The following is a 14,379-nucleotide window of genomic DNA, read 5'->3' as shown; positions in this document are numbered from 1 at the left end:
TCGAGGTCTGAAGACAGGGACCACGACTCCCCGTCTCAGCTCTGACTGCACTGCTCACAGATGGCCCTGCCCACAATCTTTGGTGACACCCCCATGGCCTGGTGTCCTCCAGTTGGGTGACATCCTCCCTGCGTGGGGGCATCAGGGCTGAACAGGCGGTCTCCATGTGGCCGCGTCAGTGCACATCAGAACAGAGCTCCCAGCTGGTGCTTCCACTTGTGCCCACCTGGTGGGAGCCCCGCGCCACCAGCTGCAGGGAGGTGTGCTGGCCACAGTGAGACAGAAGCTCCGCGGAGCTCAGAATCTGTGACACGTTTAGTGTGCCCTGGGTTCTTTCACTGTGTGATTCAAAATACCTACTCTTATTTCTGATGATAAAAATAACATAAACTCGTTGCAGAAAAGAGAGAAAAGCACAAAGAAGAAAACAGATATCACCTATATTCCTGTAACCCAGACAAAACCACTACCAGCATTTCAAAGTATTTCCTTCCAGTCTTCTTCCTACTCCTGTGAATACACTCAGAAATATGTACACATACTTTATTATACCCTGGTTAGAATAGTACTGAACACAGAGTGCTACTTCCTCTTTGCTTTCCTTTAACATCTTGTAAGCATTTCCTGGGCTTCCCAGGTGGCTCAGTGGTAAAGAATTTGCCTGCCAATACAGGAGACGCAAGAGACGGGGATTGGATCCCTGGGTCAGGAAGATCCTCTGGAGAAGGAAATGGCAACCCACTCCAGTATTCTTGCCTGGGAAATCCCATGGACAGAGGCGCCTGGGGAGCTACAGTCCAGGGGGTCGCAAAAGAGTTGGACATGACTGAGCATACATGCACAAACATTCCCCATGCCATTAAAGATTCTTGGTGGGTATGGTTTCAATGGTTGTGCATCTTACAGATGAACCCTGACTTCTCACATCTTCCAAGTCAAGAGTGGACACCCCCTGAGCAGCCAGGCCTTTGTAATGAAATCCCTCATGGGGCAGTGGGCTCACTCACCTCCTCGTTCTCAATCTTGAGAGTGGCCAGTCTGGACTGCAGCTGGTGGTACCGCATGAGCAGTTCCGTCTGGACAGGCTGCTGGGCGCTGACCTGGCACACCTGCAGAAACGACAGCCACCGCCTGCGGTTGCCCCAGGCCCTCGGCCCCTCTGCGGAACTGGGGCCGGGCTGTCACTAACGTCCCCATCAACAGCTGCAGAAACAGGCCTGGAAAGGTTAAGCGACCTGCCCAAGATCACACAGCTTGTACTGGGCAACAGCAGAGCCAGCCAAGAGCCAGGGCCACCCTCTTACAACTCTTGGTCTATGATTGTGCAGCACATGATGGCTCACTACTGACATGATGCCATTAAGTGAGACTAACTGGCTAATTTCCAGGCAGGAAGCTGTGCCTAAGAGTAGCCAACGAAAAGAAGGAAGGATGGGAAACAGTGAAATGGGCCCAGCAGGAAGGTGCTCCAGACAGGCAGCTGTGCAGCAGCGACCCTCTCACTGCCCTTCTCCCCACATGGGCTGACTGAGACAGGAGCGGGGAAGAGAGGAAAATGAGAGAGAGATACAGTTCTCCTACCCCCAGTCCAGCCAAGGCTCTGACTACCGTGGGCTGGGCTGCCTGGTGTCACCTGGCTGAGCTCATAAGAGACAGCAGGTCTCTGTTTTTTAACCCAACTTCAGTCACCAGACGATGAGTCAAAGGGCTGGACACGAGGGGCTGGGATGCTGCCGGAGCTGTGGGGAAGCCCGGCAGAAGGCATCTCTTGCAAACGAAGGAAGTCAGTAGGGCTGCGGGAGGGCCCAGCTAAAGGCACCTTCAAAGGTGCCTCCGGGGCGCTCCCTGCTACGCAGGTGCAGTGACAGCCCAGCAGAGCTCCCCCCTGGATCCAGAAGCTGGCTGGGTCCCTCTCTCACGTGCCTGGGTGGCATATCTTAGGTGAAGGGAATGGGGCCACTAGGAGAAAGTTCTGGGCACCTACCCCTGGAAGTAGAGACAGGGAGCCAGAAACCACACTGTGGCTGTCCTCCGTTGTTCCAGGGGCCAGGGCCTGAGCCCTGGAGAGAGGGAGGAATGACGTGGAAAAGCTCAAGGAGAGATTTTCATAAGAAGTTTTGTGAAACTTGGGTAACTAGTGTGTTGCTCTGAGGCTAGTGACGAGTGCCTTTTCCCATTTTGTTTTTTTTCCCCAGAACATGAGGATGTGAGCAGCACAAGCCCTGAAGGGAACTCAGCTGGCTGGTGTGCTGAGGGCTCAGGGTACTGGAGCCCAGGCCAGCGAGGCTCTGCTGAGGCCCCACCTTGGGTGATCCGGGACCATCTGAGGGGAGAACGCGAGATGATGGTCTAAGTGTAGGTGTGGGGCTCCCTTGAGGTCTTCTAGACACAACTGTGAGGGATTTTATGGGAAGCTAAGGTTCTGCAATTTCGCAGGAAGGGGACTTGAGCCACCAAGATTAGGGGATTAGTGGTAAACTCCTCCACTGGTGAAGCCCACGTGCCAAGAACTTGACCGCAGGCCTCTGACCTGACATTCTCCTCCCCCCAGTACTCTGGGAGCTCACGGCAGAGGGACGGAAGCAGCATCAAGCAGGGGCTCCTGGGAGAAGCCTACCTCGTCCCCCATGTGGGGCTGAAACTCGAACTTGAGCGGGGGACAGAAGACCTGGTTACACATGTCCATGACCGTGTGCTTGTCGCTTCGGGAATCTAGGTTGTCCACGGCATTCTCAATGACGTCCAGCCCCTCGTGGCGAGAGGTCTCCAGGTTGTACTCGGCTGAGAGGTAGGTCCGGAAGGTGCGGGCCAGGCTGGCGTGAAAGCCCAAGTCACAGCACTTGGAAAGAAGCACATACAGAATGTGCAGGTGAGGGTGGTGATGTGGAGAGGGGACGTCACGGTGACTTAGGTTACCTCCTGCTCCACAGTCAACCCTTCCATGCCGGAAGCCCTCGTGCACTTCGGAATCTTACCACACAAGTCATGCCAAAGCCCTCGGAGGGAGCAGTGGGATTATAATCTGGGCAATGACAGTGCTTTTCTCAGCTCCCCACACTCACCGAGTTCTTTCTAATCTCCATGCCTTCACACACTCATACTATCTGCCTGGAAGCCTCTTCCTTTTTCTTCCTGTCTAAATATTCTTCCTTTGGGTTCCAGTTTAGAGGTCATTTCTTCTAGGAAGCCTTCCTTGATGTTCTCCCCACTCAGAGTTTACACCAGGTGTCCCATATCAGGGGTCCACATCTCCCTCTACTTCCCTCAGTGTTTAACACCTGCCACTTGGCATTGCTGCTGCTGCTGTGGCTAAGTCGCTTCAGTCATGTCCAACTCTGTGTTGACCCCATAGATGGTAGCCCAGCAAGCTCCCCTGTCCCTGGGATTCTCCAGGCAAGAACATTGGAGTGGGTTGCCATTTCCTTCTCCAGTGCATTAAAGTGAAAAGTGAAAGTGAAGTTGCTCAGTCGTGTCAGACTCTTCGAGACCCCATGGACTGAAGCCACCAGGCTCCTCCATCCATGGGATTTTCCAGGCAAGAGTACTGGAGTGGGGTGCCATTGCCTTCTCTGGCCACTTGGCATTACATTTGCCTTTAAAGAAGCAGGGTGATGCAAGTTGAGATTCACAAGGACAAACCCACTGGCTCTTGTCCCCTGTTGTACCTCAAGGCCTAGAGCTAGTAGGTACTCAGTAAAAACTTGGCAAATAAACAAATGAAAGGGCTGTGTGAAAAAGAAAGCTGAAAGGGAGGAAAAAGGATGGTTCCGGCCTTGGAAGCAGGAATGGTGGGCACTTGAGAGCAGGACCAGGCAGCTCCCTCTCTCGAAGGTGGTGATAATGACACTAATGTGTCCCTTTGCAGCTGAAGGAAGAGCGGTGACCCTGTGACTTCCTGATGGGGTGCACCAGGGCCAGAGGAAAAGGATGCCCTCACAGAGCCTGACCAAGCACCTTCTGGGCCGGATACCTGTCTTCATGAAGACACACCAAGCAACTCCAGCTCCATCACAGCTGACACAGGAGCTGCCCCAAATCTGGTGCTCACAGCATTCCCACCCAAATCTGGTTGTCCCGCCGGTGCGTTCTGCACAGCTGGCGCTCAGGAGCCAGTGTTCCATTTTCCTTTTACTTCAACTGCCTGATTCCTCCCAAGTAAAGCTGATCTGCGTAATCCTGTCTCATTCATTATTTTCTTCCCTATGTCTGGAGGACTGGACCCCAGGGGTGCTGAACATATAACCATCTTTACAGTCGTGGGAAGTCCCCAGGGCATGAACTGTGTACAATTACCCTTCAATCCCCAAAACCAGTAAAGGGCCTGGTGTAGAGGAAGGTGCCTGGAAAGTGCACGCTGAACTACAATTTCCCAACCCAAATGTGCAAGGGCTGCCAGAGGCCCACTCCCACCTGGGGAGGTAGAAGCTATGGGGCAATACTCCTCTCTCAAACGCTCCCTGCCTGTCTCCTCCATCAGGGCTCCTGGGGCCACCATCCACCCCACATGTCAGCAAAGAACAAGGGCCAGCCCTCCCGCAGCTGATGACTCTCGCCAGGCAGGTCATCCACGTAGACCCCCCAGGAGCTCACGTCGATGAGGTCGGAGACGTCGTGGATGTAGTATTTGCTTATAGCCGCGTTGGTGGCCGCCAGATTCAGCAAGTAGTCGTTCCGGGCCTTGGTGCACTTCAGCTTGTTCTCAGAATACTTTGCCTGCCTCTGGAGGAAGGAAAAAATGGATGTGAGAGCAAAGCCACTGATGGGAGGGATTTGGGATTTTCTACATGGCCAGTATCTGCAATCAGCCCCTCATATGGCCCTGGGATGCCTTACTCCACGTGCTGGGTGAGTAAGATCCATACCCTGTACTCAAAGAGCTCCACCTTACACCACATGTGTGCAGCTGACAACAGCACTGCTGGGTAAGCTGCAGGCTTTTCCTGGGTTTGCCAGCGCGGGGTGTAACTCACACCCCTACTCAACATCCCCCAGAGGCTGCTCGAACCCCGATGATGGCCTGTGAAGCCCTCCTGACCTGGCTCCTCTTCCATGTTCCCATCCTTTATGAGGCCCTCCTCTGTCCAGCCTTTAGAGGCCAGTTCACTCCTGCCTCTAGACTCAGACTGCTTCCCTCCGCGTGGCAGGCCACGCTTCCAGGTCCCTGCATGGTCTGCTTCTTAACGCTATTAAGGTCCTTAGCCACGGTCACATGCATCAGTGTCCCTGGCATCTTGCCTGCCCCTTCCCATGCTCTATTCTGCCCTGTTTTTCCCATTTATTTAATCTTTATTCAATTTTTAATGATTAGTTTTATTTAATTTTTAAAAGACTTTTTTTAGAGCAGTTTTAGCTTCATAGCAAAACTGAAAGGAAGGTAAAAAGACTCTGGGCATGCCTCCTGGCCCCCACACACTGCCCCCCAACCCTCAGCACCCCCTACCAGGTGGTACATTTGTTACAATTGGTGGACCTATACTGACACATTGCTATCACCCAGAGTCTACAATTTACCCAAGGGTTCAGTCTTGGTGTATATTCTGTGGATTTAAACAAATGTATAGTGACATGTTTCCATCCTTATAGTATCAGAGCAGTTTCCCAGCTGGAAAAATCCTCTCTGCTCCACCCGTTCATCCCGCTGTCCCAAGTAATGGTTGTAACCACTGATTTTTTTTTTTTTAATGTCTCCATAGTTCTGCCTTTGTTAGAATGTCATATAGTTGGAAATATGTAGCCTTTTCAGATTGGTTTCTGTCACATGCATTTAAGGTTCCTCTATGTCTTTTCATGACTTGATAGCTCATTTCTTTTTAGTGCTGAATAACACTCCACTGTCTGGATGTCCCACAGTTACTTAGCCACTCAACTACTGAAGGACATTTTGGTCGCTTGGTTTTTTCACGAGTACTTTTCACCACCTTAAATTACATTTTTTACCTCTTTGCTAACTTGCTGATTTTCAGTGTCCCCTGTGAGGTCGGGGGCTTAATGGTCCCTGTTCATGGCTGCGCCTACAGCACCCAGAACAGTCGCTGCATACGAGCAGCATGAAGTGATTGGCACTGGCTGGATATGAGTGGTGGGGTGAGATGGGGTGTGGCAGCCAGAGGTGCAGTCTTGACCCAGTCTGAGCTGGACCGCCTCCCTGGGAAGCTGCTTCCGTCCTGGGCCATCCTGGGCAGGAAGCAGGAATGAGTCCATGGGTTGGAGAGCTGTCTCTTTGCCCCCTTCAGACAGATGAGTCCCACTGCCAAGGAGGAAGACAGCCTCCTTTAAGAAACAAGGCTACTTCCCACCAAGGCACTCTCAACCTTCCTGCAGACCACATTCTCCTGTTTAGCGGAGACACTCCATTGTCAGCCTTTTAATTCTCCTCAGACATCTCTTCTGACCTTTATTCGGGGTCCACTTATTCTGGGAATTTCTAGCAACAAACTTCTGGCAGTCACACCCTGAACTAGCCACACACCCACCCTCCACAGAGAGTTTTGATATTCTTGGCCCATTTCCAGGGGGTTGAGACCTCTATGACCCTGAGACCATTTTCAGCCCTTCATGGACTCACAAAAGTTTATACCTGGAAAGGATATTGAAGATATCCTAGTTTAATTCATCCATTTTATATGTGAGGAAATAAACATTGAAGAGAAGTAGGCTGTCCAAGAGCCAAATGACTGATTAGCATAAAATCCTGAACTCAAACTTAAGTTTCCAGACCCCTCTAACCAATGCTGTCCCTACCCTTCTATAGATCCCCTTATATTGTAGCTCTGTAATTCCCTGCCTGGTTATCTTACTTTTGAAAGTCTATTTCTAGTGTAGTCTCGGACATATTATATCAAAGTATATTCCCAAAATATTGTATCAATACAGCCAGTACCACTATCTAAATTTAGAGTATTTTCATCACCCCAAAGGAAACCCTGTACATTAGCAGTCACTCTCCATTCTTTTCTGCCCCAACTCCTGACAACCAATAATCTGCTTTCTATCTATATACATTCGTCTATTCTGGACATTTCAAATAAACAGAATCATATAATATGTGGTCTTTTGTAACTGGTTTCTTTCACTTAGCACACTTGTTTTCAAGGTTCATCCATGCTGTATCTGTATTCATTCCTTTTCATGGCTGAAGATTCCATTATAGGGATTTACCATATTTTATTCATCAGTTGATTGTTTCTAGTCTTTGGCTATTATGCATGAAACTGCTATCAAGTTCCAGGAGTGGAATTGCTGAGTTATATGGTTACTCTATGTTTAACATTTTGAGGAACTTTCAGACTATTTTCCAAAGTGGCTGCACCAGTTTACATTCCCTCCAGCAATGTATGATGGTTCCAGTTTCTCTACATCCTCACCAACACTTGTGGTTATCTGACTTTTATATTTCAGCCACCATGGAGGGGCTGTGCTTTTGACTTGGATTTCCTTAGTAACTAATGATGCTGAGCATCTTTTCATGTACTTATTGGCCACTTACATATGTTGTTTAGAGAAATGCCTATTCAAATCCTTTGCCCATCTCTTAATGGGGTCGCTGCCTGTTTATCGTGAAGCATGTTTTTCTTTGGCTTTGGAAATGACTCTGATATTTCATTTGCCTCTGGTTACTTTTCCAGCTTACCCAGGTCCTGTTGGATTTTATTCCCACTCAATCTCCTATAATGAGAGCTGTAGGATCATATAATCGTCAGTCTCACAGAATTAGTCTCATAGAATTAGTCTAATAGAAGCCTAAATAAACATCTGATGCAATGTTTGGCAAATAGAAAAAGCTCAGAAATGTTTGCTGATTATATGGAATGAATGAATGCAGAGAATTCAGCAAGAAAATCATAGCCCTTTAAGAAGAAAGGAACCTAAGAAGTAACCTAATCTAGGATGAAAAACGGCAGGATGCACACTGCCCCTTTAAATTCCCTGGCCATGGCAGACCTCATTAATTGATCACCATACTATCTTTAACTAAAGCCTTGAGGGGGCTCATAATCCTCAACATAAGGCTCTGGGTGCAAGTGTGCGTACCAAGTCACTACATTTGGTCTGACTCTTTGTGACACCACAGACCATGGCCCACCAGGCTCCTCTGTCCATGGGATTCTCCAAGCAAGAGTACTGGAGTGGGTTGCCATGCCCTCCTCCAGGGGATCTTCCTGACCCAGGAATTGAACCAGTATTTCTTAGTCTCCTGCACTGGAGGCAGGTTCTTTACCACTAGCGCCACCTGGGAAGCCCAGGGCTCTGGGTAGCCACTACCAATTGATGACAGTTCATATGAGAAAGGAGATTTGTTCATAATCACTGTCAAATTTTAAAACTGAAGTTCAGAGGGTTGTTATAAATGTGGCATCTGCAAAAATCAGCCTGTCTGACTCCAAAACTAGCACTTTCACCATGTCACACAAAAGCACTTCTCCAGCATCAATACACAAGGATTCTGTATGGCCCGGCTTTGGCCTGGCAGTGGCAATTTCTTCAGAATGGTTCTTTAGCTGGTTCCCAGGTGTTGGTTGGTACCCCAGTGCTATCGCCTCTTGTTGGGACACATTAAGGCCCAGTCAGCACCCCCAGCCACTAAATCGACCTCCAGGGCAGGCTCCACCCACACTAATGCCTGGTGATTCTTGCCAGAAGATGCTCCCTGCACGAGAGTCTCATCACAGTTCAGCTCTCCAGCCAGCTGAGCATCTCTCCTTCTGCTGACCTTGGCCAGAGGCCTAACAAGTGCTAGCAGAGGCATGGCCAACCCTGCCTCCACCACAGCACTGCCCCCTGAGGGGAGCAGCTGCCGACAGCATTAATCCACCCCCAGACACTCGGGGTGCAGAGCGGGAGGCCCAGGCTGGAGGGAGCCTGACCCTCCCCTTCCTGCCTCGTCCCAATCCCCAGGGCCTCTGCTCGCCTTCTCCTTCATCTTCTCGATCTTCTTCACAGAGCTGCGGCGCTGGGGCCGGTCCTCATGCCGGAGCAGGTTCATGCTGAGGTCTCCTGACTTGTTGAACTGCTTCTCCTCCTGCTTCTCGGCCTCCTTCAGCTTGCTTTCCGCACTGATGCTCTCTGCATGGTACATGTGGTAGGTTTTCATGACCTGGGGACACATGAGCACAGGCAATCAAAAGGCTGTTACAGCCCAGCACGGGTGGCCCTTAGTGCTGCCAACTCCCTTCCAACTTTGGTGCTCTGGTCAGCTCTGCCCCTGCCCTCTTCCCATGACATGCTCTGAAACCCCTAGGCTCTTCATTTTTATACAAGCTGTCTGAGGACTGGAGATGACGACTATCATCATTAAGTCCTTGCTGAGTGCCAGGAATGAACCAGTAAAGAGGAAATTAAAAGGGCCACTGCAGCTTCTGAGCTTCTGGGGGCTCTGGGAAGTGATGTAATGAACGTGGCCTTCCTCAGCTGGCCCCCGCCCACCCAGCCCTGCCAGCTGTGTGGCTTGCCTCCCTCTCCCATCGCTTTCCCAGTGTCGTTGGAAAAGGCTCTCCTTAGATGCTCGTGGGATTTCCATGGGATCATCCTTCTTACTTACACACAAATCATTTTCTCAGCTGTTTCCTTAAGTAAATTTGGCCTGCAAATGGCTCTGTTCCCAAAAGGAATATTATTGGTAACCTAATAGATATTCTATGTTCTCAGAAATAAATTCATCCTTAGCTACTATAAAATTAATTCCTTTAAAGCAAATTGCACAGTGCTACCCTAATTCCATATTAAGAATTAGATATTGCTATAACAAAGGAATTTTTGAGTCAGAAGAAATTCTACACATCATCTACTCCAACCACCAAGTTTTACGAACAGGAAAACCAAGGTGCAGAAAAACAAAGTGGTGTATCCAAGATCATACAGTATTATCAGTATGGTTTCCAGACTTTACATCCTTGTGATCGTCTTAAGAATCAAGATACCGAACACTCCCATCACACCAACAAGATCCCTCGTGCCCCTTTCTGATCCATCCCCACCACTTACCCCAGCCCCCTGCAGTCACTGATTTGCTTTCTGACACTGCAGATTGGTTTTGTGTCTTCTAGAACTTCATATATATGGACCCATAGAGTATAAACTCTTTTACACCTACCCTTGTTCACTCAGCATAATTTTTTCGAGATTCTCCCATGTTTCTGCATGTATCAGCAATTCTTTTTTTATTGCTGATTAGTATTCCCTTGTATGGCTATACTGCAATTTGTTGATCTGTTCACACATTGATCGTTATTTGGATTGTGTATAGTTTCTGGCTATTATGAACAACACTGCTGAGAATGTTCACATACAATTCTTTCTGTTGATGGATGTTTTAGTTACTCCTAAGTAAATAGGAGTGGAATAGAGGGTCATAGAGTAAATATATATGACATACGTAACCACAGTAAAAATTTGGTCTCAGACTTTTAATACTATCATATCATACTGTCTCCTTCATTCATTACCATTTGCTCAGCAGATGTATTTGGAGCAGCTTTAGAGCAAGCGAGGCCAGTCCTATACCAACAGTATTCTATCTCCCAGTCCCCAACTAGGTCTATACTTTCCCTTTGCAATATCAAGTTCATGATCGTCTTTCTATGCTAAAGAACACAAGAAATTTCTGGAATTCATGGCTCCTGAGCCTTGTTGGTCCTTTTCTCCTGCTGTTTGGACAATTAACAGTAGCTAATGGAGCAGAGGTGATCCCCCGGGGATGGGACATGCTTCTACCTAACCAGGCCCTTTAAGTCAAAGAACTCCAATTGAATTACTGGCCAACGTTATTATCTCCTTCACGTCAAAGTCCTGTGAAGTTAGATTATTAGAATGAGATTCTAATAAGATTCTGTGATTCTTACCATGAAATCACAGCATGGATCTGTTGTTAAGGAAGTTTGTCATACATCATGAGTCAGCAGGGTCAACACCTATTGTAGAGCAGGTTAGGTAAGAATGTGGACTCTGGCCTAAATATCTGGGCTGAATCCTGTTGCTGCCACTTACCAGTTGTGTGATCTTGGGCAAGTCACAAAACCTCTCTGACCTCTGTTCCCTCATCTATAAAATGGGGATAATAATAGCACCTATCTCATAGGTTTGTGGTGAGACTAAATAAGTTAATTTTTTAAGATACTGAAATCAATACCAACTACACAGTAAAAGCCACGTAAGCATAAGCTGCTACCATTGCCACCACCATCTACATGTCTGATTTGGGCTGAGGGTTTGAAAATCTTGAACTTACTTATTTGACTTCAGGAAAATACAAACTCTAGAAACCATTAGCTAATGTGGGGAAAAAAAATTTATTCTACACCACATTTCTCCCTCCTTTCATCCTGAAAACCTCTCCAAATTTCAAAATAAATGAAAACTTCCAGTCAACTTGTCTTTGTGGAACTTGATGAGAAGACTTCTCTGCATCCGGCCCTTTTTTTTTTTTTTGGAGTTGCTCTAAAGCTTCTAAAGAGGCCCTTCTTGCTGGTTTCATCTCTTCCTTCATCCCCTCCAACTTCTCTAAGCTTACTTCTAAACAACTCAATGGGCCAGAAAATGTGCTGGATCAAAGTGTTTTCGACATCTAGTGGCCAAAGGCAATGACTGCAGGTTTATGGATGACCAACGTAGTTGCCTATTTCCAACAATCTTTAAGCTGTGGCTCCTGGAATGGAATGTGACTCAGATCTGGGAAGCCTGCTGAAGGCTGTCTCTGGGCCCCTATTCTCGAACCTTTCCTTGACCCCTCCACCTTCACAGACACCACTGGCGTCTGCATTCCTGCCCCGTGCTGCTGGTGCTGTTCGTTTCTGAACTCCATTTCCTTTCTGGGTTCAAGGATTCCTGCAAAATCCATTTTTCCCCCCATTTCAGCTGCTGAGGTCTGCTTATCTCAAGCACTGATTTATCGTGTGTGTTGGGTAGTTCAGAGGAAGAGACAGCACTTCAATTTGCACCTAGAGCTTCCCATCCAATCATTCACGCATCCATTCATCCAAGTGATCAAGGTCAGCATCCCAGCTGGGCTTTCTCAGCCTCCCACATTTTCCTTTGGCTACTTTTCTACTCCTCTTGAATCACAGAGTACTCTTCCTGCCCTCCATCAAGCCAGATTCCCAGAGTAGTCTCTGAACTGCATTCCAAAAGCCCCATGATTGGAGAACACAGCCCAGTGACCCTGGGGTCAAACTCTACGTGATTCAATTGGTAATTCCTGATCCCAAGAATCATGGTGAACTGGACTGCCCAGGGACACTTATGTCAGACAGCTGCTACAAGAAAGCTCACCTGGGGACCTCTCTGAAGTGAGTCTATTTATGCCCAGAACCCTCTAGATGCTTCCTTTATTTAATTACCTGAAACAGGGGCTTTGGCATGAAAGGCCCTTAGCTCAATGGTCCAGAACAGTCTGCTTAATATTGCCAGTCCAGGAGGTGCTGAATAATATTTAAATTTACCTATTACTTCAGACTTTGCAAACCTCTCTTTTTATTATCCATAAGGAGCATTTCAATTAATCCTGGGAGGCAGCAGAATAATAATAATAGCAGCTAACATTTACTGAACACTTACTACATGCCAGGCCTACTTCTAAGCACCTCACAGACATTGATTCGCTTATTTTTCACACAACCCCTATGAGGTAGACTATATTCTGCCTGCTTTACCAACGAGGAAACCACAACATAGGGATGAAAGGGTGCTCTGCACCATGGAGACTCAGGAGACCTGCTTCTGAGACTTGACCCTCCTACCACTTGCCGGGTGGCTGTGTGGCAGAGGCTTGACCTCTCTGTGCTGCCTGGCAAAGACCAGGGGGGGCTTGCAGAGACCTGGGGAAGCTGTGACTGCAGAGTGGCAGGCTGCCAGCAGTGTGGGGATGGGGAAGGGAGCAGAGGAGGATGCAGGAGTTCAGTCAAGTCACTGGGACACAGTCTTCAACCTGGGATCTCTGGAAGGGCCTCAGAGACACCCAGAAGCTTACTGCCAGATGGGAGTTCACTTTCCAGCCCTCGAGATCCTATCAGGGACAGCCTTTCAGAAGAAGTCTAGCACAGGTTGAGAAGTACTAGGCAGGGATATGTAAGTGGAGACCACTGTTCTTGGCCCCAAATCAGTTTCATAGGTTCTCAGAGACGCTCCAGAAACCTTGATATATTATCCTGTCACTGAAGGAGACTGAGGCCCAGAAATGGCAAGTTTGGGTCCTAAGTCATACAGCAAGCCAGATGGCCAGGCTGTCCATATTTCCCCTTCTGGTGATCATGCTGCCTTTGCTGTGCACGCTGTGCCTCCTGCATCTTCCCAAAGCCTCAGATCATGATAATAGGAAAGTATTATCTGCACAGTTCTTCAAATCCAGATTTAGATGCAAAAGAAGGCAAAGGCAATCTGGAAGTTCACATCATTAATAAAGGGACAGACTGGGGCAGGATAAGGATCAGTTTTTAGAAAAAAGGGTTCTCAATAATGCAATTCTGTGTACGTGTCCTCCACCCAACAGGAAGGGCCATCCCTGGGCCACACAAGAGTTGTGAATGAAGTGAGACCCTGGGCCAGAGCATAACAAAGACATCCTTAAGGAAAAGAGAAGTACCCAAACTTCAGTCTGACCACCACACTCTGTGCTGCCTACGTTCTCCGTAGAAGTTCTAATCACTGTCTTACTCATTTTGCACCTTTATAAACGGTCTCGCCCAACTCGAGTGCAAAGTCCATAAGGGCCAGGACACTGTCCATGATCATAATCCCTGTATTAGAGCAGAGATTGGTACCCAGCAAGTATCAGTGTATATTCGCATGAATAAATGAATGACAGCTAGATGGCTGGCTGGATAAAGTGGTGGCTGGATAGGCAGATAGGTGGGTGGGTGGAAGGAGGCGTGGCAAGATGGATAGATGGGTGGCAGGTGGATGAATGGATGGATGGCTAGATAGATGGGTGAGTAGGTGGAAGGATGGGATGGACAAGGATAAAATTGAGTCTATTGCTTTTGCTCTAATGAATATATAATCTTTGGGGGTAGGGCAACAGCTACACCTTCAATTGCTAAATATTTATGGAACAGCTCATGATGGGCCTGGTACCGCACTCGGACCTACACGAGGAAACTCTACAATGTAGAAGACAGAGACAGTCTCACTGAATACACACTCTAGTAGGAAGACAAACATTGTGCAAGTGATTATCACAGCATATGAGAAGTGCTATGATGAGGGGAGTAAGGGCTGCTAAAGGAAGGCTTCTTAGAGGGGAAGTGATACCTAAATTAAACTTTGAAGGAAGAGCAGCTGTCAGATGGGTGAACAGGGTGTGGAGTGGGGGAGGACTGTTCCAGACAAAGGGAGCAACGTCAGTATTAAGCCCAGTAGAAACGTGAGCCAAACAGGTTTGAGGAACAG

General features: G+C 48.2%; 1 protein-coding gene across 8 annotated transcripts in view; it reads right to left on the bottom strand.

Annotated features, from left to right (window-relative positions):
• SRGAP3 (SLIT-ROBO Rho GTPase activating protein 3) overlaps positions 1–14,379 on the bottom strand; it is a 246,082-nt gene that overhangs the window by 60,979 nt on the left and 170,724 nt on the right. For all 8 annotated transcript variants that reach the window (XR_011562967.1, XM_070776281.1, XM_070776282.1 and 5 more), the window contains exons 5-8: positions 8,909–9,094; positions 4,591–4,719; positions 2,618–2,839; positions 1,008–1,109 (exon numbers count right to left, since the gene is read on the bottom strand). Coding sequence is in view for 7 of the 8 variants with exons in the window: in XM_070776281.1 (XP_070632382.1) it covers positions 1,008–1,109; positions 2,618–2,839; positions 4,591–4,719; positions 8,909–9,094 (639 nt within the window). In the remaining variant the exon portion in view is untranslated. The remainder of the gene's footprint in view (positions 1–1,007; positions 1,110–2,617; positions 2,840–4,590; positions 4,720–8,908; positions 9,095–14,379) is intronic.

Source organism: Bos indicus, chromosome 22 (assembly GCF_029378745.1).
Source record: "Bos indicus isolate NIAB-ARS_2022 breed Sahiwal x Tharparkar chromosome 22, NIAB-ARS_B.indTharparkar_mat_pri_1.0, whole genome shotgun sequence".
NCBI lineage: Eukaryota > Metazoa > Chordata > Mammalia > Artiodactyla > Bovidae > Bos > Bos indicus.
This window is presented reverse-complemented; position numbering and strand designations above follow the sequence as displayed.